Raw genomic sequence first — 22,955 nt, 5'->3', positions numbered from 1 at the left:
GAAGGAATGAAATCCAAAATACAAGTTCACGACTGGTATACTTAATAACCAACAGAGTTCCTCTTTTGCCACTGTGTTTGGTCCACATTATTAGTCGTTTTCTCCAGGGATATACAGAAACAAGGAAACAAATTATACTTTTCAAAATATCAATTTAAAATTACTACTTGCAATTATATTTTAAGTCACTTACTGTTGATAACCTGTGGGTAGAACATGACATTGCTTTCTCCAGTGTGTACGAATGGGGTTGTATGTCCATCAGAGAGAAGACCAAGATATATTCCTGGGCTTTCGACAGATTCCAAGCTTATAGTTGCATTTTCTAAATTTCTTCGTATCTTAAAGTGACAGTACTTATCTCCTGTGCCCTTTACAGAGAGAACGGAAAATCAGTAAACTACACGTCTTTTAATATTTTCTATTTACCGAGTGATAGGATTTTGGCACTTTCAGTATTGTTAGTATTAGGATTGGCTTTATTTTTTTCACATTCATTCATTTCAGAATCAAAGCTACCTTTCTTTAAATAACCAGTTTGCCTGAAGACTGAACAAAATAGAATAAGCGCTAATACATAAACTGTGTCGGCTGATGCCCGAAACGTCAATTCTCCTTCTCCTTTGATGCTGCCTGACCCGCTGCACTTTTCCAGCAACACATTTCTAAGCTCTGATCTCCAGCATCTACATCCTCACTTTCTCCCACTTTGTGAACTAGTTCCAAACAAACAAGTGGCATGATTACAAAAGCAAAACAAAGGTGATAATTATTCCTTGCCACATATATGTGAACCTTTTGAACAACAATTTAGCTGCACAAGACAAGGCGATGAAATTAATTCATCATAGACTAGAGTGAATGTTCTTTGGCCAATTGAATAAAATAGGCAATCATGAATAAACAAATTGATCTACCCGATCTGAATTTCAAATGAAATTTTGCATTATTGCCCTTGATAGTTGGAGTGACCTAGTTTGTCCATAACTCTCGCAGTTTTGAGATGCAATATATGGCATACAAGAAGCAAATTATTTAATCTGAAGTCTAGCGTTTTCAAAAATAGTGCATAAAATAATTTAATACTAACATATTAAGTACCCAGCAAATTTACTGATCTTTCCAACATATTCTTGACATCAAATTCCTAGGGTGTTGTGCAAGTTTTATCATTTAGATCGGGTCTTACAAATGCTCGGGCCAGTCCTGCAGTATTTGGTATAAAAACGTATTCTGCTCAGTGGGGTAGACTTGAGGCAAATTCAATATAGCCCTTGTTTAAAGGTGTGGGCCCTAAATCACCCTTTTTCTGCTTTGCTAATGTGCAGGCTAACATGCAGGCCATTTGACACCTATTCCATGCCTGTAAAAGAAAGAACCATTCTATTTGGGGTGGGCGGTCAATCTGGCCCAAACAGGTTATTCCTTACTTCAGAGCTGGAGCCGGTTAGCGGAAGGAACATCTAGGCCAGGAACTCTTTCAGCGTTTATCCATGTTCTGCTAGGTGTATAATATGTTCACAATATTTTGGATTCGCAACAGATGTGCCACTGAGAGGGCCAGGCATGATTCTACTATGGTCACCCAAACATAAGTAATAAATGGAAGAAAGCCCATTTTAATAAATAATAAAGAACAACAGAAGGCACTAGAAAAACACACAGGTCAGTCAGTACCTGCAGAGTGAAGATCAGAGGTAATGTCTCAATATCTTCGGAGTTCAAAAGAAGGGCTTTTTTATTACTCATATCATAAACACATGCAAAAATTACAAGCAACCCTTTTGAATGATAAAAACAAAATCAAACTATGTCTTTTAAATGTATGTACTGGTAAAAATGTTCAAAGAAACGCTTACCATTCCATCACATTTGCCATTTTTGATTTGTATAAATCTTTGTGGATTCTGGACGCTTGCAAACATGTAAATCTTTGGACTGACTTCATGCATCCGCAAATAGGAAATTTGAGATTGTTTCCCTGTTCCCAGGCAAGTTCCATCAGAAGTAATGCACAGACTCTGATAAAGACTAGTATTCAGCAAAACAATTGTATCGTTTTCAAATGCATCCTTGAAACGAATAAAAGTAGGAGTAAGCAGTGAAAGTTGAAAACATAGCAGTTAAGTCCCAACTAGAAGCAATAAATAAATCTCAATATGTAAACAAGTCTATTCAATTGAGTTGTAAGATATAAAGAACTTTGCTGTAGAGTTAGTGATTTGACTAATAGGACTGTGTGCTGATATCTATTAATTTGGCTGAAAAATTGCCCTTGCCCTTTCAAAGTAAATAAAGGTTTAATTATATGAAAAGTCTTAATGCCAAACAATCTAGTTGTTAGATTAACTTTGATAATTTCTGATTTATTCAGATTTTACTACACGTTGGAGTTTTGAAGAACAAAACAATGTAAATGTTTGTAATTTTTTTTCTCTTTTATCCTTCAATGCTGAGTTCCCTCTATTTTGAAATAAGTTATATATATATATAAATTTCTATAAATGATTTGACTTTGAATTAAAAATTTATGGCATGACCTGCTTGTGAATTTGTGCTGCTCACCAACAACTTTACAGAATGGTGAAAGTGAGGACTGCAGATGCTGAAGATTAGAGTCAAGAGTGTGGTGCTCGCAAAACGCAACAGGTCAGGCAGCATCCGAGGAGCAGGAAAATCAATGTTTCAGGCAAAAGCCCTTCATCAGGAAACTTTTCAGTATGACTGGTTAATACACTTGTTTGTATGAGGCACTTTGGTTCTGTTAGATAGTGGCACATTGTTCTAGCATTCTGATTACAATAGGTTCCAAATCAAGAACCTCAGTTGATCAAATGCAGTAAATGTCCACTGAGTTGTTTGCCTCTTAGAGCAAAATTTGATAGTTATGTGATATTAGTTTGTTTACTGTTCAACAAAAAAAATCCCTAAATGTATTTCAGCTTTTTTATTCTTAGCAGATACTTTCTCTCTTCCTGAATTTAGTTGCAAGTTTCCATACAGAATGTCATTTGAAGTTTATGAAAGCACATCACCATACAAGTCTGAATCATGTCACAGGCTGTTTTGGTTTTGCAGCCCTGCATCTCAATATGTCAGGGTTTTCAGCCATCTGGTTAGTGGGAGTCTTCTCCCATTGATACTAAACAGAGAATTGGAGTACAATTTGTCATTCCTGTATATAGTGAGTATCCCCATTGTTAAATATTAAATACATTCACATTTTCTGATTATAATTTTATTTGCTACTTTTCAGTTTGTAGTTAGAAGGATCTCCTTTTATCCTTTACTTTCCATCATTATACTTCACTAGTCTTTTATCTCCTTCTATCATTCATACATTGAGAACAACAAAGAAGGGGTGGGGAAAAAACAAGGATAAAATAGTAGACATGTGGATGAATTTTCTTCTAATTTCTTTCTAAATTAGAAATATGTAACCTCGTGCCCGTTTAAATCAGCAAACGTACCCCAAGCATTCTGTCAATGCTTTGCATTCATAACAATATCCATTATTATCAGAAGAATATATCAGTATATATTTACAGAAGGTACTAATTATCATCTATCCAGTTTATATATATGGATAACTTTCATGTGTGTAAGCATTTCCTTCACATGTCTAGCACTGATTTTTCCCTCTTAAATTTTTACATCCAATCCAGTTGCTGACTGATTTCTCTAGCTCTGATCAGCACTCATGGATGCATTTTGACGCACCTGGAGGTGGAAGTGGGGAAACTGGGAAATTAACAGTTATCACTTTGTGATGGTTTTTTGATGAACTTCTGCCAACACGGAAATTTGCCATGGGAAGGCAAATTATTCACATCAGAAGCAAAAAGAAGGCAGATTGTTACCTGAATGGCTGGAAACTGGAAGAGGGGGATGTGCAGCAGGACCTGGGTATCCTTGTGCACATGTCACTGAAGGGAAGCATGCAGGTGCAGCAGGCGGTAGAGAACGCAAATGGTATGTTGGCCTTCATTGAGAGAAGTTTCGAATACAGGAGCAGGGGTGTGTTGTTGCTATTATACAGGGCCTTGGTGAGGCCACACCTAGAATATTGCATCCAGTTTTAGTCTCCTTTTCTGAGGAAGGATGCTCTTGCTCTCGAGGGAGTGCAGCGAAGATTAACCAAGCGAAGATTAACCAGGGATGGCAGAAGAGATTAACTAGGTTAGATTTGTTTTCACTGGAGTTCAGACAAAGGTTGGGGGGTGGTGGGGGGTGGTGAGGGGTGTGATCTCATAGAGACTTATAAAATTCTAACAGGACTAGACAGGGTACATGCAGGGAGGATGTTCCTGATGGTGGGTGTGTCACAGTCTGAGGATTCGGGGTAGACATTTTAGGACAGAGATGAGGAGACATTTCTTCATCCAAAGAGTGGTGAGTCTGTGGAATTCATTAGCACAGGAAGTAGTTGATGCCAAAACATTGAATGTATTCATGAGGTGGCTAAATAAAGTACTTGGGGTGAATGGGATCAAAGGTATGGGGAGAAAGCAGGATTAGGTTATTGCATTGGACAATCAGGCATGATCATGATGAATGGTGGAGCAGGCTCGAAGGGCCGAATGGCCTCCTCCTGTTTCTGTGTTTCTAAGGTGAGGCCAGGATTGGTCTACAGCATCATGCACGTGGATAAGATGATTATTGACTCAATTGGGTCTTTTGATATATTTTGCCTTTGATGAAGCAATACCTCAGCCAGAGTTTCTATACCAGAAACAAACAGGAAAGGTTGCACCTGAGATCAAATGATGTCCCTCAAAAGCCCATGGGCCCCAAAGGCTTCAGCCCTAATAACTTCAAATACATGCCTCTCTATTCTCAGGCCAGCTTCAGCACTATCTACTTCCCTCAGTCTCTGATTGGGTCCGCCTCATCCAGGATCCACATCCCAGAGTACTGAATGAGATCATGAGCACGGAGGCCACCTCCAGGAAGATTGCATATTCAGACGAGGTCTTTGGGACCTTAATTTTGTTCTGACCATTGGCTCACAAGTCCATGGGAAAATGTAAACCTTTACAGATGTAAAATATCTGCTTTTTTTGTATGATATACAAATTGAACAAGTATTTGAACTGCAGATACCAAAATGAGAGAACAAAAGATGGCAATCGGGATAATTTTCAAAATACCAAAGACCTGACAGAATGTCTTAATGTAGCAGTTCTAGCATTTATTACAAATACCATGAGTACTGAAGGAGGTTACTGGAATCGAAACATTAACTCTGTTTTCTTTCCACAGATGCTACCAGAGTTGCCTCATTTCTCCAGCAATTTCTGCTTTTGTTTCAATGAGTTTTGGTCTAGCCTTTTATTATTATAACTTTATCTGTAATTTTTCCAGATAGGTCCCAGGATATTTAATGGATTAATGTTACATACTAGATTAAATCAATTCAGCAAAATTAAAATTTAAAATCTGTTCACTGACATTCTGCAATGAAATATGTTTTCATTCCATTCACAAATATATAACTACAGCTATTAACGTAGACTGCAATACTTAAATCACGTTACATCAAAATGAAATTCAAAATGAAAAACTGTTATTAAAATACAGAGGAAGTCATTCCACACATTACGCTGTGAGTGAAATCACTTAATTCTTCCTGTACTATTAATGCAGTAAAGACTCTAACCTCCTAATAAAAATCAAAATTAGAAGCCAAGTATCAGTAGTACTTGTTTGTTAGATTATTTAGCTAGCGATTAATCCTGTTGACGAAGGAATTATTTATACGGTTGCAAATAGGCATCATCAGTGAAGGTTGCTCTTGAATAATACTGCAAAGGATATAGCTACTGTGGCTCCATATCAATTTATTAATAGGAATTCTCTATAATTAATGGTGCAATTTATCAAGCTTATGATTTTTTTCTTTTAAATATAAAGTATTCACTTATGAAAGCCCGAAACGTTTCTATTGACAAAACATGTACTCTATAAAATGGTGAGATATCTGTAATAAACATTAAAAAGCAGTCTTTCAGACCAATGTACCTATCCTGTACCCAATTTTCCCTCAAAGCTGTGAGACTGCAAACTGAAAGATCCAACATTGCGCACAATTCAGCCTCCATAAACTACTGCATATATATAGCTGTGGGAAAAAAAATAAAGGGACTGCCTGCTAAATTAAATGTCCTGCACATTCCAAAAAAAAACTAAAAGGAACATTGCCTGTAACAGTGCTTAACTAGAACCATAATAAAAGATTATCATGCCTTACATTCTCCTTTATGGGTGGTACGATGGCTCAGTGGTTAGCACTGCTGCCTCACAGCACCAGGGATCCAGGTTTGATTCCAGGCTTAGGCAACTGTCTGTGTGGAGTTTGCACCTTCTCCCTGTGTCTGGATGGGTTTCCTCCAGGAGCTCCAGTTTCCTTACACAATCCAAAGATGTGCAGGTTGGGTGAATTGGCCACGCTAAATTGCCCATAATGTTCAGGGTGTGTAGGTTAGGTGCACTAGTCAGCAGTAAATGTAGAGTAATAGGGTAGGGGAATGGGTCTGGGTGGGTTATTCTTCGGAGGGTTGGTGGAAACTTGTTGGGCCAAGTGGCCTGTTTCCACACTGTAGGGATTCTATGATTTAAAGCTCGGAAACAAACTTTTAATTGTTTAAAAGATGCAAAGGTCTTTAAGGTTGGAGCTACCCTATATTCCTCAATTATTTGTGTACTTTGCAGAAACGTATAAAAGCTTTACTTATTTATTATTATGACTTTCTTTCCCTTTCTGTTGAGTTTCATCTCATTTATTAAGCACTGTAAGAGTGCAAAATATATTCAACAACGATTTGCATATCAATTTATATTCTTGACACCAAAGCACTATTTCAATACTTGCACAAAACTATTCATTATAAATACATCGTTTACTTCAAATTACCGCTTCAGGTCATGAAATTATTTAATTGTTCATTTATAATCTTCATTATATGCAACATTAATAACAACATTGCCAAAACGTTCTGATTTTCTCTAGTACCTTAACATGAACAATAAAATCTTTAATGATATCTGAATAGTCCTTAGATGATGCATTGGCAGGACTTCCATTTAAGTTGAATGCAACTATTTGTCCTGGAATTTGAACAGACTCTAGTATTATAGAGTGATTGGTTTTAGGGTGAACTGTTAACTCACAAAAAGGTCCAGTTTTCTCCTGTAATAAAACATATTTAATCAGTATATTTTATCATCCTTATGAAGTACATTTCTAAAGTAGAATCTTAAAGTTTATGAATCTATGGCACAAAAATATGTGAAATAAATGCCAATTTTTGTCTCTCAACTTCTGATATACAATAGCGGTAACATTTGGTCATTTGCACACTCAAATTCAGCTTAATTAATTGAGCTTAGGGATTTCTTAAAAATTCATCATATAACAGGAAGTAAAAATTTATTGTTTATGACATTGAGGAAATGGATTAATTAATAAATTAATTTGTGAAAAAAAACTGAATTTAATTTTTATATTTCAACCTAAAAATTGTCAGCTTTCAACACAAACGAGATGAATAAGTTTTGATTTTTTGGATAAAGATCTACATTAGTCTTTGTCAACATATTTTAATCTTCCCCTTCTCCCTAACCTCCAACAAAGTACAAAAAAAATGAACCCTAAAACCTGCTCTGGTGTTTTCTTCCTTTTGGCTCAATAAGCAAAATTCCCCTCAAACCCCACCTATGTCTCTTTTACAGTTCATTATGTCTTCTCTAATGTCATTTTGCTCAGGACAAATCAGTTCCCTCTTCCTTGACATCATTTTTCCACTGAACTAACATATTTAACAATATTTCTTACTCTAAGCACCCCCTAACATCTCAATAATTCCTTTTCTCTCATTCTGTCACCCCAACATCTATTTCAAAATTTCCATCGTTTATCTCCTTCAAAAAAATGCTAAAACTCTCTAATCTTGAAAACTAAGTCTGTGTGGGTTTCCTCCGGGTGCTCTGGTTTCCTCCCACAGTCCAAAGATGTGCAGGCCAGGTGAATTGGCCATGCTAAATTGCCCTTAGTGTTAGGTATGGGGTAAATGTAGGGGTATGGGTGGGTTGCGCTTCAGCGGGTCAGTGTGGACTTGTTGGGCCGAAGGGCCTGTTTCCACACTGTCATGTAATCTAATCTAATATAATGCTCCAACTTCAACCACCATCTTGACTCAATATCCAACAAATGTGTTCTAACTTCCAAAATCTCCATGTTTGAACATTTCTAACCATATTTAAGCTATACTAATTAAAATCACAATTGTTTCTGTCTGGAATCAGAGTCTACCTTCCCAACTTATGTTCCTCCATCTCTCTGCTACTTTTAACATGCTAAATCCTGCCATATCTCCAGTATTTCTCCTCCATTTCAGTTGCTTGAGTCTTAACCAGAATACTTCTAGTAATGGCTTTTCTTTCCACCACCACATCTCTGATGTGCTCCAGAGATTGATCCCCTGCGTTGTGCTCTTCCTCAGCAAAAAGCCACCCTTATAGCAATAACATTCACTAACAAAGGGCCAGCTTCCAGAAGTAGACTGATGGTCCAACCAATGTCTCTGTGCTGTCAGATGTAACAGGATAGTTATACAGCTGGTGGCGACAAAATAAATGAGTTTGCAATGCAAAACGTCAGCAAAAAGCATAAGCAAGCCAAGAGAGTATTTATCTTTATTTTTTCCAGAAAAGCTTTCATATTTCAGTGCAGCTCAGTGCAAGCTAAAAAGTCAACAACTCTATAGCCTTTTGAACCCAATCTCAAATTCAACAACTTTAGGGCTTTCCTTCTCCCAAGTCCTTATCCCAAACCTTATCTTGTCATCACATGGTCTGCTATTACATTCTATCCATTGGTAGCCACTAATACTCCCAATTAGCAGCTACTCATTCTCCTAGGCTGACTAATATCCACTCCTTTATCTGTACAACTGTTCTTCACTCTCTTTGGACTCTATCTCCATTTATCATTTACTCCTTGACACTTCCCCTCACAGTATCCTCTGCATAAAAAACAACTTTTTCCCTAGTTCTTTTAATGCTCTGAAGAAGGGGCATTGGGCCCAAAACTCGATTTCTCTCCACAGATGCTGCCAGACCTGCTGAGATTTCTGTTTTTGCTTTGGATTTCCAGCATCTGCAATTCTTTTCTTTTTTTTTCAAATTTCCCTCCTTTAATATATTAAATGATTTGTCAAAAAGCTGTGAAATTGAATAACAACTTACGGTTGCAGTTTTTCTGATTACAAGTGCAACATAGCAAAGCACATTAAATTTTCTTACCGAACCATTGACATGATTACGATCAATAGCAAGAGCTAGATCTGGATTAACCACACTGCTGAATACTTGAACACCTTTCCTTTTGAGTAAAACTTCAAAAAGAGCTTTAAAAGAACAAAAGTAAATTATATTAATATAGTTAAATCTTCAAGATTTGCAAAAAAAAAATCAATATGCACTTCCCTAAATATATTACATTGGTAACAAGAGTCCGAATTTGGATTTTGTAGTGATTGGAACAAGAGTCAGGTGGATCTCATTGAATATGAAATCCTTGATTGGGCTGTTAAACTGGGTCAGTGACCCATGGCTGACAAATATAAACAAGAGAGTTCACCAACCATCAGTTGTTCAGGGAGAGGTGGGTGCCGCAGGGAGTGAAGTGCATTATTTCCCCCTCCAACTCTATTTCGATTTAATCCCTGCCCTCCCTTTCACTGTTTTGATCACACAGCATTGCCCTTTGATGTGAAGGGCAGTGCTTGTCACTGGCCACTCGGGTGAAAAGAGAAGAAAAAAAAATAAAAAAAGAAAAAAGAAAAAAAAGAAAAGAAAAAAATAAATAAATAAACAAGAGAGTTCACCAACACCCTGGAGTTGTTCAGGGACAGGTGGGCGCTGCAGCAAGTGGAGTGCATTATTTCCCCCTCCAACTCTATTTCGATTTAATCCCTGCCCTCCCCTTCACTGTTTTGATCACACAGCATTGCCCTTTGATGTGAAGAGCACTACTTGTCACTAGCCACTCGGATGTTTCCTTTCTTCCTGGCACTGGAAATTTGAATAAAGATTTGTGCACCTTGTGTCTCAAACCTGCACACACACAACATGGGTGCTGAGGAAAATAAGCACTACCGCAGTTAGGCAGTTGTATGGGGGTAAAGAAAAAATTTTTTAAAATAAAATAAAACCCCCCTGTCTCTCTGGGGAAGAGGCGTCGGCCCACGGAGGGGAGAGACATCCCAGCAGCGCGCTGGTGGCGCTGCCCCTCTCGAGGGGATGAGCCTCCAGTGTCCCTTGCCTGTCCCGCACCACGGCCTGACCTGCCCGAACCCCGGGGGCGACAGCAGGACCTTTTGCTGCCATAATTCCACCGGCCCCTGGGGAGGACTTTAAAAACCACATGGACCGTGGTGCAGGCGACAACGGCGAAAAATGAAAAAAAAACAAGAGAGTTCCCCCTCCAACTCTATTTTGATTTAATCCCTACCCTCCCCTTCACTGTTTGATCACACAGCATTGCCCTTTGATGTGAAGGGCAGTGCTTGTCACTAGCCACTTGGGTGTTTCCTTTCTTCCTGGTGGTAGAAATTGAATAAAGATTTGTGCACTTTGTGTCTCTCACTGTGTCTCACACCTACACACACACACCATGGGTGCTGGGGAAAAAGTAAGCACTACCGCACTTGGGCGGTAGTGTGGGGAATAAAAAAACAATAGAGTCTCCTCTTCCGTGGTTATGTTGGAGCCCGGGTGTTCCTGGAGATGGAGCACACAGTGTCCAATAACACCTTTGAGCTGTTCAGGGAGAGGTGGGTGCCACAGAGAGTGGAATGCTTTATTTCCCCCTCCAACTCTACTTTGATTTAATCCCTGCCCTCCCCTTCACTGTTTGACCACACAGCGTTGCCCTTTGATGTGAAGGGCACTGCTTGTCACTGGCGACTCAGGTGTTTCCTTTCTTCCTGGTGGTGGAAATTTGAATAACGATTCATGCACTTTGTGTCTTTCACTGTGTCTCACACCTGCACACACATACAAGGGTGTGGGGGAAAAATAAGTACTACCGCAGTTGGGCAGTAGTGCGGGGGTAAGGGAAAAAAAAAGAACTGGAGTGTCAGCCAGAAAGAAAAAAAAGGAGTAAAAAAAATAAACAAGAGAGTCAGGAAGTCTCCTCATTCTAGAGACTTGCTCTGAGCTGGCTAGCCAGAGGCCATGTACTTTCCACGTATAAATAAAAGACGACTTGGTGATGGGATATTGGTGTTGGTACAGTTATTTCAAATTGTTTGGGGAGAAACATGTTTATGTGATGCACACTGGTCAATTTCCCCAGAGGCATGCATGCTTTTTCATGATGAGCAACAAAGTTTTCCCACCTTGGGGGACAATGATGTTCTCTAGACTCAGACTTCTCCACCTTTCTTGGGAAGCCAGACTATGTATTCACCAACAATGATACAGTTGTTGCCTCAGTCCAGTTCTCATTGTCTAGATTGATTAAATTGGTTACGTAGAAGAGTCCATCTTCCGTAGTTACACCGGCACCACTCCCCACCTCTTTCTCCGCTAAATTGATGACTGCATTGGCGCCACCTCTTGCTCCCGTGAGGAGATTGAGCAATTCATCAACTTCACCAACACATTCCACCCTGACCTTAAATTTACCTGGACCATCTCTGACACCTCCCTCCCCTTCCTGGACCTCTCCATCTCCATTAATGACGACCGACTTGACACCGACATTTTTTACAAACCCACCGACTCCCACAGCTACCTGGATTACACCTCTTCCCACCCTACCTCCTGCAAAAAAGCTATCTCTTATTCCCAATTCCTCCGCCTCCGCCATATCTGCTCCCAGGAGGACCAGTTCCACCACAGAGCACACCAGATGGCCTCCTTCTTTAGAGACCACAATTTCCCTTCCCACATAGTTAAAGATACCCTCCAATGCATCTCATCCACATCCTGCACCTCTGCCCTCAGACCCTACCCCTCCAACCGTAACAAGGACAGAACCCCCCCCAGTGCTCACCTTCCACCCTACCAACCTTCGCATATACCAAATCATCCGCCGACATTTCCGCCACCTCCAAATGGTCCCCACCACCAGGGATACATTTCCCTCCCCACCCCTTTCCGCCTTCTGCAAAGACCGTTCCCTCCGTGACTACCTGGTCAGGTCCACGTCCCCCGACAACTCACCCTCCCGTCCTGGCACCTTCCCCTGCCACCGCAGGAATTGCAAATCCTGCGCCTATACCTCCTCCCTCACCTCCATCCAAGGCCCTTAAAGGAGCCTTCCATGTCCAAAGTTTTCCCTGCACATCCACCAATATCATTTATTGTATCCGTTGCTCCCGATGTGGTCTCCTCTACATTGGGGAGACTGGACGCCTCCTAGCAGAGCGCTTTAGGGAACATCTCTGGGACACCCGCACCAATCAACCACACTGCCCTGTGGCCCAACATTTCAACTCCCCGTCCCACTCCGCCGAGGACATGAAGATCCTGGGCCTCCTTCACCACCGCTCCCTCACCACCAGACGCCTGGAGGAAGAACGCTTCATCTTCCGCCTCAGAACACTTCAACCCCAGGGCATCAATGTGGACTTCACCAGTTTCCTCATTTCCCCTCCCCCACCTCATCCCAACTCCAAACTTCCAGCTCAACACTGTCCCCATGACTTGTCCTACCTGCCTATCTTCCTTTCCACCTATCCACTCCACCCTCCTCTCTGACCTATCACCTTCATCCCTCCCCCATCCACCCATTGTCTTCTTTGCTACCTTCCCCCACCCTCTCCTCCCTGACCTATCACCTTCATCTCCTCCCCCACTCACCCATTGTACTCTATGCTACTTTCTCCCCACCCCCACCCTCCTCTCATTTATCTCTCCACCCTTCAGGCACTCTGCCTGTATTCCTGATAAAGGGCTTTTGCCCGAAACGTCGATTTTCCTGCTCCTCGGATGCTGCCTGAACTGCTGTGCTTTTCCAGCACCACTCTAATCCAGAATCTGGTTTCCAGCATCTGCAGTCATTGTTTTTACCTGATTAAATTGGAGCCTTCAGTCTTTCAATAATTGCATATAGGGTTGAATAAAGTAGGAAAAATTAAAAAGAAAATATGAGATATATGAAGAATTTTTTAAAAGCGTCAAGACAACTGGAAGCAACAAGGAAAAATGTTAAAGCAGGTACAAATGGAAGCAAGGAATGGGTTGTGCAAAACTGACTTGGAAATATAAAAAAGATTTTTTTTTGTAAAACATGCTTGAAGATGGAGGTTAAAGATCCAACTACGTTATTTACACCAACCAAAGAACAATCTCACTGCACACCTAAGTACTGTCAAATTCCTGTGTCCATGATCCTTGTTCATTTGTACAGTGTGTTTCCCATATGAAGTGCTTTACTTCAATCAGTCAGTTGGATAGTTTGTTTGTGGTATAGAGTGACACCAACAACACAGGTTCAATTCCCATGCAGGCTGTCGTTATCACGAAGGTCCCACTCACTCAATTTCATTCCTTGCCCGAGGTGCGGTGACCCTGAAATTAAACTACTACCAGTCATCTCAATGCAATGAAAAAGCAGCCCTATTGCACTCTGCAACTATAGTGTCTTTACCATTACTTCAATCGCATGGTGCTTTACCGGCCTTTGACAACCAATTGTCCATTTGAGTTAGGCTCAAACCTGTATTGGTATGAACCACAAATTCCAGTTTCTAAATCTTTCCTGCTGGAAGTAATTTTCACCTAGTGGTAGTGCATATCCAAAATTCAAGCCTCGATAATCAAATTACACTTTATATACAATTTGATGCACAGAGAATCCATTAAGTTTTATGGGTACTGGCAAGTTTAAGTCCTTTAGGGGACCTGCTAATATTTGATGTGTAATTAACATATAGAAAATACAAATTAGTGTAATTATATATTTGGTCTATAGTCTATGAAGGTAATTTTACTACAACATTAAAAAAATTGCTTTACAAATGATTTTTAAAATGGAAATTTTCCACTAATTGTGAGACAATAGCAAGTACATAAATGTCTTCCATTGAAAAGAAAAGCTTTCCTGGCAGATTAGCTGGCTGCTCCTCTAGTTTTACATTATAGTTGATTCTGATGAGGAGAAGCTTGTTTGTGCAGTATTGGTTTTAGCTATGTTGCATAGTTAAGTGCATTAACTTAAAAGTGTTGCTGTAGGAAAGAGAGTGGTGACTAGTCTTTTTGAAGGCTACACCAAGTAAAATGGCTTGAAGTGGTCTACAGTAACACAGGAAGAAGAAGCAGAGGTTGTGGAGGGGGCAAGTTCCATGTTCTCCTGGCTCAGACTTCTACATCTTCCTTGGGAGGTCAGACTATGTATTCAACGACTCAGAGCTCACGTGCGTCAATGTGGTCTTGTGCATGCCCCATCTAAGAATTAATCTGAATCATTGACAGCAATTTTCATCTGCAATCTCTGATGAGCTATTGAGTGATCCTATACTCCTGGGTGTGGCTGTAGCCCACTTTTGCCAACACGACTCATCACATGCTGATGCCAACTTCATATTAGTCTTCCAAGAATTAACAGTGCAGTGTCTGAGCATGTCGAACCAGGTGATGCATCTCCTCCATCGCTGCTATACAGTCTCTCCTCTTCCTAGTGCTTCTGTAGTTTGGCAGGTGTTGGTTATTAGTGTCTGAAAGCAGGAAATCAGTAAAGGAATGGAAGGTATGAAGGAAGGTAGTGTAGGATGAGGAACATGAGGTTTTAGACCATGCCATCAGCAGCTTTCTCATTATGCCAGATAGCAAGCAAGAAGATTTAGTGGGAATTAGTGTTCACAGTGATGCTGAATGTCATGACGCCTGTTGTAATAAATCCCATGATATTGAGAGCTATCTCCTCTTGGATTCAGTATGTGCAGCATCCCTGTGCCACCTTCTAAGAGAGAACTCAGAATATTAGTCGTCATGCAGTACTGTGTTTGGGTGATATGCCTGTCATAGCTGACTAGTTAGAGGTGCATGGAGGGATTGAGAGGTGGCTAAGAGATCGGTAGTATTCGTCGATATAAGGGGTTAAATAGAATACCTGACTGATAGATACGAGTCCCAACTGCCATCGAGTGCTGATGCATTGAAGGCCATAGAAGGGGAATTTACAACGTTAGAGAGCAAGAGATGACCTATCAGGGTGCATTCATTGATGTCAACTTCCTGCATGAGATGGCACCCGTGGTCCATTCCCAGCGTTGACTTTCCTGAACAGTTGATCTTATTCATATGAGTGGTGCATAGGGGACATTCCTATGTTAGAGATCACTGGCAGGGTTGAGAACAGAGCAGCACTACAGGATTACTGGATTCATGCCAAATTATGGCTAGCACAACCTCAGTACTGGACATTTAGCACCTTCAAATTGTACAGTAATCATATCTTTCATAAGCAGTACCCTTTAGTGCACTCAACAGCCTCTTAGTGAAAATCAAAATCATATTTCAACTCAGTTAGATACTTTGCAAGGATCTTTCGGTGTGTTTTTTAAATAAATGAATTGAAATGAGAAGTGGACTGGAAAGAATAGTCACAATTTTGAAAGCAAGCAGTTTTTCAGGCATCATTTAAGCAATTATTTGAATAAGCAATAATTGAAATTTCAAATGCAGGTGACTTGGAGCCAAGGGAATATACTGATGCAACTAATGCTGGCAACAAATTGTTTTTTAGTCTGTGCATTAGTAACCAGTTATCAAAGACAGAGACCTATTGCCTGCTGACAACTGTGTGATTATTTCTCAGGTTGAAACTGAGAACAAGTAGAAAGAGAGGAGTGTTTAGTTTTTCTGCAGTTTGGGAACATTCAAAGTACACTGTCAGTCTGTCTATGCTTCAGTAAGTGTGAGTTTAAGGGGATTAGAGCTTTAATTAGTCACTGTTTACTTGTACCTAAACTCTAATAACTTGTAATAAATTGTAGTTCTTGTTTTGTACAGAAACCCAGCCCATGTGTTCTATCAATCTGGGCCTACAAGTCAGGTAAATCAGAGAATCTTACAAATTTTATAAAATCTTTAACCTTTGTAATAACTCAAGGAATAGTAAGACTCATTTTCTAATTACAACTCCAGTAAGTCACAACAACGTCTCTAGTAAGGAAACTAATGCTGTACACAATACTCCAAATGTGGTCTCACCAATGCCACGTGTAACCGAAACATAACACATTCATATTCAATTCCCCTTGCGATAAACCAGATCATTCTATTAGATTTTCTAATTTCTTACTGTACCTGTATACAAAGCTTCTCTGAAACAGGCAATACGACAAACTAATGTGATTCTACAGCATGTCATTTTATATTTATAACAACACTATTTCTTCAGGTTTGGAGCAAAATGCTCAATGAATGAGTGCCAACAGGCAGACAAAGTTAGGAAGTGAGTAGAAAGTTTCTGATGTAGGAACAAAAACAGAAATTGCTGGGAAAGTTCAGCAGGTCCAGCAGTATCTGTGGAGAGAAATCAGAGTTAATGTTTCAGGACCAGTGTTCTGTTCTGCTCTTCCTCAGAACCTCAGAGGGAGGGTCACTGGATACGAACATTAACTCTGATTTCTTTTTTACATATGCTGCCAGTCCTGCTGAGCTTTTCCAGAAATTTCTATTTTTGTTTTCAATTTCCAGCATCTGTAATTCTTTTGTCTTTTATCTAATCTAGGAAATTTAATTTAGAATAGTAATTGGCATTTACCTGATTAAAATGCTGATACGTAAACAGGCAGTACATTGTTTTGTCTTTTTTTATTACTCCTGTTAAAGTGGAAAATTGCCCATTTCCTCACATCATATCCATTCATTTATCCTGCATGTCCATATTTCTCTCTACAGTTTCCCTATGGCATCTGCACAATTCACTCTCCTACCTATCCTTTGTCATCAGCAAATTTAACAACCAAAACTTTGTTCCTTCATCCAGGTCTTCTATATAGATCGTAAACAGTAAAGCCCTGTGTGGCATACCACTCATTACAAACTACTAACCAGCAAATTACCAATTTATCATTACTCACCATTTCCTTTTTGCTATCCAATCCTCTATCCATGCAATAAGCTACCCGCTCTACAGCTTTTACTTTCCGCAATAACGTTTGATGTGGTATCTTATCAAATGCCTTTGAGAATCAAAGTACAGTACATCTTTAGTTTTTCTTTATCTAGAGTGCATTGCTTCTTTAAGAAGTTCCAATAAATTCATGAAATATGATTTTCCTTTCACAAAATCATATTTACTGTATCTGATTATGTTGAATGTTTTAAATGCCCCGCTACAATATCTTCAATAATAGCTCCTACATTTTTATCTTAATGGCTCTGAATTCCCACCTTCTGTATCACTCCATTTTTGATGAGAAGTAGGTACTAGTCTCAGTGAAGCTCACATCCAATGAATAATTAAAGAGAATGGGAAAAAAACAGAAAGCCAGAGATGAAGAAAGATAATTTCATCCATTCAGCTTATAATTTTAGTATTTTAACTCAAGAGGTAATTTTAACTTTGTAGCATGGAGTGAAATGGCTTGTATCATATCAGCTGCTCATGTCACCAGAGATGGAAGATTATTGACTTCAAACATTGATACAGTTGGTCTCTATAATGGAATGGTAATACTATGTGATGTTTTTTGTAGTTGTGTGTATCCCTGTATGTCAATGAGTCAACCTAAGGAAATGATGCCTAAAGGCTTTTTTACACCCAATCCTGCCTTCTTTTAACACATCAGGTTTTCAATCACGCAAAGAGGAGATGAAAATTGGTATGCCACAAAGGCTTAACTGTTTACATTTTATATAAAAGACCTGTATGAAGGAACCAAAGGAGGCAGAGTGTGTGATAGATATTAGTTAAAAGGATATGGTCACACCACAGGGTTAGACAGGTAACTGCCAAGAAAGGCAGGCAGGTAATACCGGTAATACAGGACTCTCCTGTGACTATTCCCTTCTCTAACAGGTACATAAGTAGAACATAAGAACTAGAAGCATGAGTAGGCCATCTGACCCTTTGAGCCTGCTCCGCCACTCAATAAGATCATGGCTAATCTTTTCATGGACTCAGCTCCACGTACCTGCATTTTCACCATATCACTTAATTCCTTTATTTTTCAAAAATGTATCTACCTTAGCTTTAAAAACGATTACTGAAGTAGTCTCAACTACTTCCCTGGGCAAGGAATTCTATACATTAAAAACCCTCTGGGTAGAGAAGTTCCTTCTCAGTTCAGTTCTAAACCTGCTTCCTCTAATCTTGAGGCCATGCCCTCTTCTCCTGGTTTCACCATAAGTAGAAACATCCTATTTCTATCTTATCTATTCCCTTCATAATTTTATATGTTTCTGTAAGATCCCCCCTCATTCTTCTGAATTTCAATAAAATAATCCCGATGTACTCACCCTCTCCTCATAAGCCAATCCCCTCAACTCTGGGATCAACCTAGTGAACCTCCTCTGCACCCCCTCCAGTGCCAGCACATTCTTTCTTAAGTAAGGAGACCAAATCTGCACACAGTATTCCAGGTGTGGCCTCACCAGGACCTTGTACAGCTGCAACATTACCTCTCTGCTTTTAAACTCAACCCGTTAAGGAATGAAGAACAAAATTCCATTTGCCTTCCTAATTACCTGTTGTACCTGCAGGCCAACCTTTTGTGATTCATGCATAAAGACACCCAGATCCCTCTTCAAATCAATATGCTGCAACTTTTTACCATTTAAGTAATAATCTATTTTGCTGTTACTCCTACCAAAATGTATGACTTCACATTTAATAACATTGTATTCCATCTATCAGACCTTTGCCCATTCACTCAATGTATCTAAGTTCCTCTGCAAAGTTTCACAGTCCTCTGCTCACTTTGTGCTGCCACTCATCTTAGTGTCATTGGCAAATTTTGACACTAGACACATGGTCCCCAACTCCAAATCATTTATATAAATTGTAAGTAATTGTAGTCCCAACACCGATCCCTGAGACACACCACTAGTCACTGATTGTAAGCCAGAATAGCACTCATTTATCCCACTCTTTGCTTCTTATCAGTCAACCAATCTGCTATCCATGCTAATACTCTGCCCCTGACACCATGCATCCTTCTCTTATGCAGCAGCCTCACATGTGGCACTTTGGAAATTTAGGTACACCACATCCACTGACTCTCCGTTGTCCACCTTGCTTGAAATGTCTTCATAGAATTCCAAAAGATTTGTGAAGCATGACCTGCCCTTCATGAACCCATACTGTGCTGGTAAATGGGACGATTTCTTTTGAGATGCGCTGCTCTTTTTTCCTTGATAATAGACTCAAGCATCTTCTCCACTACAGAAGTTAAGCTCACTGGTCTATAACTCCCCATCTTTTGTCTACTTCCCTTTTTAAACAGTGGTGTCACATTTGCTGTTTTCCAATCTGCTGGGACTGTCCCAGAGTCCAGCAAATTTTGGAAAATTACCGCCAGTGCACCTGCTATTTCTCCCACCATCTCTTTTAGTACCTTGGGATGCATTTCATCAGGGTCAGAAGACTTATTTCTCCTTAGCTTCATTAGCTTACCCGACAGTAGCTCATCCATAATAATGATTGTTTCCGGGTCCTCACCTACCTTCATCTCTTCGTCGCTTACTGGCATGTTATTATATTCTCCACTGTGAAGACCGATGCAAAGTACCTGCTCAATGTCTCAGCCAATTCATCATATCCCATAACTAACTGCCCCTTCTCATCCTCTAAAGGACCGACATTTACTTTAGTCACTCTTTTTTGTTTTATATGTTTAGAAAGGTTTGCTATCTATCTTTATATCCTGCGCTAGTGTTTTATAGGTTTTCTTTATAGCTCTTCTTGTGGCTTTCTGTTGACCTTTAAAGGTTTCCCAATCTTCTAAATTCCTGCTGTATTTGGCTATTTTGTATGCCTTATTTCCTTAGACGGTATCAACGGTATACCGTTGTGGATACTGTTGGGGGAGGTGGGCGGGGGGGCAGAATAGCCTCTCAGTGGAGTATAAGAGCAGCAGCAAGACATGTGGTACCACAACTAGCCCTACTGTAGAGCAGGGTTGGGCAAAGTCTAAGTGAGTGATAGTGATTGGAGACTCACTAGTTAGGGGCGCAGACAAGTATTTTTGTGGCCACGTTCAAGACTCTAGGATAGTGTGTGGCCTCCCTGGTGCTAGAGTCAAGAACATTTTTGAATGATTATACAAAATTCTTTGCATGAAATTCTTAAGGGGAAAGGTGAGCAGCCAGACTTTATTGTGCATGTTGGTATCCATGACGCTACAAACAAGGATGAGGTTCTGAAAAAGTTGTAGTTTGGGTTATGGAGGAGGTCGTAGATTCATTTGCCAAGCTGGTGTGTTTTTCTGCAGACGTTTTGTTGTCTCGCTGGGTGACATCATCAGTGCACCTTCCATAAAGTGTTTTTGGTCTGTCCTGCCTGGTATTTATGTGTCTCTGTTTGGAGTGCCAGGCTTCAAGGAATTCTCTCCTGTGTCTTAGACTCCCAGGAATCTTGGTGGCTCATAAACCAGTGAACACCTTCCACCAGCTCCTCACAAAGGTTAAAGACCCAACACCCACATCCAACAGGATGAACGTTATCTACAAGATGCCCTGTGAGGACCGTGAAAAACACCACATAGGACAAACAGGAAGAAAACTGACTATATGAGTGCATGAGCATCAAGTCATCACTGCCAGACAAAACAGTACTCTTTCATTTTCAACCACACAGACAAAAAAGGAGACAAATTCAACTGGGACAATGTAACCATCCGAGCACAGACAAAACAGAAACACATAAGAGAATTCCTTGAAGCCTGGCACACCTACCGGAGCTCAAATCAGTAAACACATTGAACTGGTCCACATATATAAACCATACAGATACAGAACTGGAAGTACCAAAAAACAGAGACACAAAAATACCAGGTGGGACAGACCACCTACTCTTTATCAAAGATGCATTGACTATGTCACCTAGCAAGGTGATGAAATGTCTGCAGAAAATCACATCAGCCCATCGAATGAACCTACACCCTCAAGGATGAAGTCCTGCAGAGTGAGTACAGGGAGTTAGGAAAGAGGCTGGAAAACATGATCTTGAGGATAGTAGCCTCTGGGCTATTACCAGTGCAACATGCTAGTGAGGCAAGGAATAGAACGATAGGAAAGTGTAGCTAAGAAGCTAGTGCAGAGGGCAGGGTTTTAGGTTCTTGGATCATTAGGATCTCTTCTGGGACAGGAGTGACCTGTACAAGAACGACAGGTTGCATGAATTGGTGGGAAATTAATATCGCTGCAGGGAGGTTTCTTGTTCTTAGGAAGAGTCATTGGAGAGAAAACGTTAACTCTGATTTCTCTTCACTGATGCTGCCAGACCTGCTGATCTTTTCCAGCAATGTCAGTTTTCAATCCTCGCAAGGAGGTTCACTTGTGCTAGTCGGGAGGGTTTAAACTAAGGGGCTGGGAACCTTTGCAGCAGGTCAGCAAGTGGGGGGATGGTGGGGAAGGTACATGTTAGGACCAGAAAACAGAAAGAAAAGACAGGCAGAGGCAGGTACATGAACACGATGGTACTAATGGGCTGAAGTATGTTTATTTTAATGCAAAGAGTATTATGGGTAAGGCAGATGAGCTTAGAGCCTGGATCAGAATGTGGGACTATGATGTTGTGACCATCACAGAGACTTGGTTGAGAGGGGGACAGGACTGGCTGCTCAACATTCCAGAGTTCTGTCTTTAGCTGAGATCCAAAAGAAGGCAAAGGAGGTGGAGGAGTTGCATTACTCATCAGAGTGAATATTACATCTGTACTCAAACAGGACATACTGAAGGGCTCATCCACTGACGTAATGTGGGTAGAGCTCAAAAATAAGATGGGTGCAATTACTCTGACAGGATTATACTATAGGCATCTCCAACAGCCACCGAGACATTGAGGAACTAACATGTAGACAGATGATGGAAAGACGCAATAAAAACAGAGCTGTTTAAGTGACTTTAACTTTCTCAATATTGATTGGTACTTCCTGGGAGCAAGAGACTTTGGTGGGGTAGAATTTGATAAGTACGTCCAAGAGGGTTTCTTAAAACAGTATGTGGATAGTCCAATTGTGGGGGGGGGGGGGACATACTGGACCTTATATGGGTTAATAAGCCTGACCAGGTCACTGACCTTTCAATGGGAGAGAGCATCTCGGATCACAACTCCTTAAGCTTCGGGTTAGCTATGAATAAGGATAAGACAAGATCTCGTGGTAAGGCACTTAATTGGGGGGAAGGAAAATTACATCAGTTTAAGCAGGAGCTAGTGAGTGTTAATTGGGAGGTTATCAGGTAAGTTTACATTTGATGTGAGAATAGTTTAAAGACCTGCTGATGAGAGTTCAGGTCTGGCATGTTCCAGGAAGAAGGACAAGGACGACAAGGTAAGGGACCATTGTATAATGAGGGAGGTTCTGAATTTAGTCAAATAGAATAAAGAAGCATTTGTAACATTTAGGAAGCTAAAATTAGACAGGGCCCATGAGGAATATAAAGGAAGAAGGAAGGAACTCAAGCAGGGAATTAGGAAAGCAAGAGGTCAGAGTGTTGAGTACAGGAGTTGGGAGGTCATGTTGTGGCTGTACAGGACATTGATTCGGCCACTTTGGAATATTGTGTGCAATTCTGGTCTCCTTCCTATATGAAAGATGTTGGGAAATATGAAAGGGTTTAGAAAAGATTTACAAGAATGTTGCCAGGGTTGGAGGATTTGAACTATAGAGAGAGGTTGAATAGGCTGGGGCTGTTTTCACTGGAGCATCGGAGGCTGAGGGGTGACCTTATAGAGGTTTATAAAATCATGACGGGCATGGATATGTTAAATA

At 40.3% G+C, this 22,955-nt stretch overlaps 1 protein-coding gene across 1 annotated transcript in view; it reads right to left on the bottom strand.

Moving 5' to 3' along the window:
- LOC140476793 (uncharacterized) overlaps window positions 1-22,955 on the bottom strand; it is a 567,118-nt gene that overhangs the window by 429,513 nt on the left and 114,650 nt on the right. Inside the window, exons 15-18 of the mRNA XM_072569588.1 lie at window positions 9,304-9,407; window positions 7,013-7,189; window positions 1,860-2,072; window positions 194-371 (exon numbers count right to left, since the gene is read on the bottom strand). Coding sequence (XP_072425689.1) covers window positions 194-371; window positions 1,860-2,072; window positions 7,013-7,189; window positions 9,304-9,407 — 672 coding nt within the window. The remainder of the gene's footprint in view (window positions 1-193; window positions 372-1,859; window positions 2,073-7,012; window positions 7,190-9,303; window positions 9,408-22,955) is intronic.

Source organism: Chiloscyllium punctatum, chromosome 5, assembly GCF_047496795.1.
Source record: "Chiloscyllium punctatum isolate Juve2018m chromosome 5, sChiPun1.3, whole genome shotgun sequence".
NCBI lineage: Eukaryota > Metazoa > Chordata > Chondrichthyes > Orectolobiformes > Hemiscylliidae > Chiloscyllium > Chiloscyllium punctatum.
This window is presented reverse-complemented; position numbering and strand designations above follow the sequence as displayed.